The following is a 4,980-nucleotide window of genomic DNA, read 5'->3' as shown; positions in this document are numbered from 1 at the left end:
AGTCCTAATATTTTCCAAAAACTTTCTTCTATACTACCATGTCACATAGAATGATGGAAACTGTTAACATGTCCCTTTTTTATGATAATGTGAGACATATAATGGACCCAGAATCATCGTCAGTAAACCCTACCTTTGATAAAGACCTAGACAGTACCACCTCTGTAAGACTATAGTTATCTTATGGCTCACTCATCCCCCTTAAACAGTTAGGTCTCTGCTCATTTCGCTTCTTTTAAGTCTGTCATGTGTTGCAGCATCATAAAAGGGAAATGTCAGCATATACAAAGACCAAAGTGACTAGTTTTGAAAACATATGAACTAAATTGACACACAAATTTTTTGGGGATAAAACAAAATTCAGGTTATTTTTCAGGGACCAAAGGCAACCAAGAAAAGCAAATAAAGATGAGGGTGAGTGTGGGAAAGTTTACACATTGGATTCTTCTTGATTTCAGCCCTATTTAAAAAAGATCTGCATATAAGCATAAATATCTTGCTTTACAGGTTTCTATCAATTAATAAGGCTACTTTGGTTATGTACATATGATATTATGCTACGCTGTGAACTTTGAAGGGAAAAGATACTAATTCTAATGAACAATGACCTATACTAGCAAAAACTTAACCTTAGCAGCTTAACTACCAAGAACTTATAATTGTCTAATAAAAAAGTGTGTAATACAAGATTTCTGCTACACACCGTTCAAAGCTTTCCATGCCATGAACTGGTTAACAAACTGAAACAATAAAGGCAACTAGAACAACAATATGACCCCCACTCACAAATAGTATAGACATAACTTATATATGTGGTATACATATAACTTCTGGCCCCCGGATACCGAAACTCCATATGAAATTTAAGGATGAAAAGATCAGAAGAAGAAAAAGTCAATGTCTTCTCCTCCAAGCTCTTCCCTCTCACATCCATCAAAAATAGAAACATGATTAAAACTAAAGAAATGAAAAAAAAAAAAAAAGAAAAAGAAAAAGAAAAAAAAGCAAAATTGAGCCCCAAGTGCCCTGACTTATACACTTAGGTCAGGCAGACACACTCCTTTACATCTTTCACAGTTGCTTAGGAAAGGGAGGTGTTGAGGAAACTCCGATCTCTGGCTTTGCACCAAACTTGTTGTAGTTCAATTCCAAAAGAAAAATTAGAAGTTTAAGCAGACTTCAATTCTGTAGTCTGCATCTCATGCACCAATTCAAACAAACCATTACCAGGAATTTCCCTCTCCATCAAGAGACTTCCTGGGACTAGAAAGCATACATTTTGATGAGCTTCTTTTCCAATGTGCACTGTATGAAGTGGTTTATCCAACCACTTTCATCTGCAGAGTCATCCTGCTCACCTCGGAGAAAAGCAATCTGTATTTATCAAACACATTTATTATATGCAAATTCAAACCTGGTCTGACATGAAGTAGAATTCCATTGCAGTTCTATATCAGATAGAATAGAAATACTAATACAATATAACAGGTAGTATTATAATATTACCTCTTGCTTCTCATTTGTGGTAGTCAACTTAAATTTCAACTTAGAGGATCGTCACTCATGTTCTTCACTCGGACTTCCATAGCCTTCAGATCTCGAAGATGTTGCAAGATTTCTTGAAGGAGATCCACTCCTTTATCTCCCTTCTTAATGGAGCTCATACAATGCTTTAGAAACTCCCTATCTGCTTCAAGAGCTTGTAATCTCTCATAAACATGATCCACTTCATCTTCAATGGCTAGTTTTTTGCCATCCAGTTCAAAATTGGATATGAAGGAGTTTTCCATATCAACATATTCAGATTCACCTTTTTCTTCGTATAATAACCCTTCGTTTTCATTATCGGTGGCATCCAACAAAGGAAGGAGGCTCTTGGCCATTGAACTCATTGTTTTTCTGTCTGGAAAATGTTTATCCTTTGGAAATTCATTTGAGATTTCATTTTCTTCTGGACTGGTAAATTCATGATTTTCCTCAAGCTCTTGAACACCATACATTGAGGTATGCTCAATTGACTTTTCATCTTCAAGAAATCCTTCATTATCACCCATTGTGATTAGCTTCTCCTCCAGTGCTTTGAGTTGATCTAGAATAGAGAGCCTCTCTTCTTCAAATTCTACCAATGACTCATCAAGAGCACTCATATGTTTTACACAATCTAGTGCCATTTCTTCCAAATTTAAAACTTCATTATCAGGGCTGTTGTTTTGACTGCTATCTTGATGGCCATAGTAGCCATTATCTTCATCCCTTACATCACGATTCAGATCAATTGATAATTCATCACTGTCATCCGCATTGCTGCAAGAATTGCTGCAAGAAGCAGAAGAGGTTCTACTTCTTACACTTCCATCTTTAATTCTTCTCATGGTTCTTATCTTCTCTTTTGCCTCATAATCCAACACCTTCTTACGATATATTTCCAACTCCTTCTCTAGTTCTTGCTTCTCCTTCTCTCTCTTGATCATGAGCTCATTCATAAGTTGCAAAGCTTCCTGGTCATATTCAGCTTGTTCTTCCATCATCCTCTGGTATTGTAATGCTTCCATCTGCATTGCTGCTTTCTCTTCTTGAAGCCTGGTTATCATCGCCATTGTCTGGTTGGCAGCAATTGCAGATGCACTCCTCTCTTCTTCTAGTTCTGCATATAAAGCACTTAAAGTTTTTCTTTCAGCTTTTAGTGCTGCTTTCAGCCGATCAACAGTGGTAACTGCATCTCCACCTTCCATCTCACTTACCACGCTTCCATCGAGAGACTCTTCCGCTCCTGGTTCTCTCTTTTCAAATAGTAGTAGTTTCTTATGCAAGTAATGGAGACTGTCGAATGAAGTTGGTGTATCAGGAAATTTGTCTTCCTCTATTTCATTTGGCTCCAAACACATGGATGAATGATGGTTTATCCCTTCTTGACTCTTTTCAGCCAATATTGTTTTTTCTTGCTGGGTAGCTTTCTCCATGGGATTTGGACCTAGTAAATCAATTTTGTGTTAGAACCTATATTGCATTAACTAGTATCTTTTCTTAAAGTTGATCATCTGATAATTGGAGATAATTTCTATAGCTTACCGAGGTCATTCCGAACAATGTCTGGGGCAGTAGAAATTTCTACACCATCATCATTTGTGGAAGATTGATCTTGTAAGCATTGCAATGAAGAAATTTGTTGTTCAGCTAGAGGTGGGTCAGGGTCAGGGTCAGCGGCATGGTTAGACACTTCTGTGCCTATCAAGGTCTTGGCTGAACTTTGATCAGACAACAGATTTAAACAATCTGTTTCTTCTCCATGCGCTGCTTTTTATCAATAAATTGAAAGCATAAATGAGTATAGAGAACCAATGTTGGGGAAAACAGTCAAACACACAGATTGTAATGGAAAATTTCATAAACAAAAAGCAAGAATTTCCGTGTACCTTTTGGATTATCTGGTTCTTTCATGTCTATTTTTTCAATTTTGAGGGATAAAGTTGGAGTTTCTTGAGTAATTTCAACTTGTCTACATCCTTCCCCGACCATATCAAGTTCTTCTTTAGTTGCCTCTGTACTCTCAGGCATAATTTGTAATGCTACCTCTCTTGAAACATTGAATTGAATTTCAATCCATGGCTCAGAATCAGAAACTCCATTTTGATGATCATGCTCTCTCAGATCTTCCTCTTTCAAGTTGCATAATCCTTGGTTTGCAGTAGTTGAAGAATCAATCAACTCCACTGGGATTAAACGATTAAACTCACAAGCAGTTTGATTTTTAAGATGCATATTTATGATTTCAACCGAGTAATCTTGTCCTGGGAAACACTGAATCATGGCACTATCTAAAGATTGATAAACAGAATTAGTACCATTTGTATCAAGTTCCATGGTGTTAATAGCACTCTCTGTTTCACCTTCATCTGCTTCTTTTTCATCACATTGCAAGTTCATTACAGACCTCGAAGAATCCTCCGTGATGTTAAAACTTCCGACAGCAGAAATTATCTCATGTTCATCTGCTATCCCTTCATCATCACCATCGCGGTCTTCTTCCTCATTGTCGCTATGGATCTCATTCTCAGTCACTCTCTGATGCGCCGGAGAACCAGATTTACTTAATTCTTTGTACTTCCCTTCATTGCTGTCATCGTCCACGGCTTCTATAACCAAATTGTCATTCTGGGTATAACTCAAAGCACCCCAAGAAGGCTTTAAAAGCCAAAAAGGAGGGTAGGGTTTGCAGCTCAAGCTCTCATCACAGCATGAACACCTGAAAATCTTTTCAACATTTTCAATATGGTTCTCACTCTCACTCACCCATGAAATAAAAGTAATCCTCTGTGTCCTTCCTACGTAGCTGTCACTGTTACTTGGCCGGGAAGCCAAGCAATTCTCGCACATATTCTGAGGTTCAGCCAACTTATGATGAGTGGAACAGTAGCTCAATTTGGAGATCTCAGTGGCATGAGTGTCACATACAAGATCTCTATAAGAGTTTGCATTGCTACCAGGCTCAAATATGTGATCAACTCTAGAACACCATAGGCAGGGTGGTTTTAGGCCAAAGAAATGGGTGTATTTCTTGATCAAATAACTGAACAAAGAGTTGAGGAGGAGAAGGGTTATCAAGATCCATTCAAGGACCGCATAGACTAGAATTACAATAATTTTGTGCGTGTTTCTATGCAACATGTTTGCAAACTTGTTGGTAGCCATAGATTTGCTATGTTTTCTTGTTATTTACACACAAACACAGACACACAAAAGGAGAGAGAGAAGGATGTTTGTTCAAGTTTTGAAAGAAACCAGAACTGGGTTGGTGCTAGCGAATAGAAGCAGAGACGCTTTTCAGAATGTTGTAACAGTTACAATACCACACACTATATCATTAATTACGTTGGTCCGAGACTCTCAGTTGATATTGTAATTATACCATAATGCCATTAATATACACGTCTTTATCCATTGCTGGATGATGCTGCTGATGATGCATAATCCAAAAATAAT

The 4,980-nt window shown here is 37.6% G+C and overlaps 1 protein-coding gene across 1 annotated transcript; it reads right to left on the bottom strand.

Moving 5' to 3' along the window:
• Positions 1-1,296: 1,296 nt before the first annotated feature.
• On the bottom strand, positions 1,297-4,767 carry LOC115972922 (myosin-binding protein 3). The gene is made up of 4 exons (XM_031093148.1): positions 3,414-4,767; positions 3,070-3,291; positions 1,507-2,971; positions 1,297-1,374 (listed from the first exon to the last, which is right to left on the bottom strand). Exons 1-3 carry the CDS (start codon positions 4,687-4,689, stop codon positions 1,542-1,544), a joined length of 2,928 nt encoding a protein of 975 aa, XP_030949008.1. The 5' UTR covers positions 4,690-4,767; the 3' UTR covers positions 1,297-1,374; positions 1,507-1,541.
• Positions 4,768-4,980: the final 213 nt, after the last annotated feature.

The sequence above is a fragment of the Quercus lobata genome, unplaced genomic scaffold, assembly GCF_001633185.2.
Source record: "Quercus lobata isolate SW786 unplaced genomic scaffold, ValleyOak3.0 Primary Assembly Scq3eQI_100, whole genome shotgun sequence".
Lineage (NCBI taxonomy): Eukaryota > Viridiplantae > Streptophyta > Magnoliopsida > Fagales > Fagaceae > Quercus > Quercus lobata.
The sequence above is the reverse complement of the archived record's forward strand: the minus strand, read 5'-3'. Positions and strand labels throughout refer to the sequence as shown.

Coding starts and splice junctions, on each gene's coding strand:
- LOC115972922 (XM_031093148.1), bottom strand. CDS start 4,689: ATGGCTACCAACAAGTTTGCAAACATGTTGCATAGAAACACGCACAAA. Junction 3,292..3,413: donor AGAACCAGATAATCCAAAAG/GTACACGGAAAT, acceptor GATAAAAAGCAG/CGCATGGAGAAGAAACAGAT. Junction 2,972..3,069: donor CATTGTTCGGAATGACCTCG/GTAAGCTATAGA, acceptor TTGATTTACTAG/GTCCAAATCCCATGGAGAAA.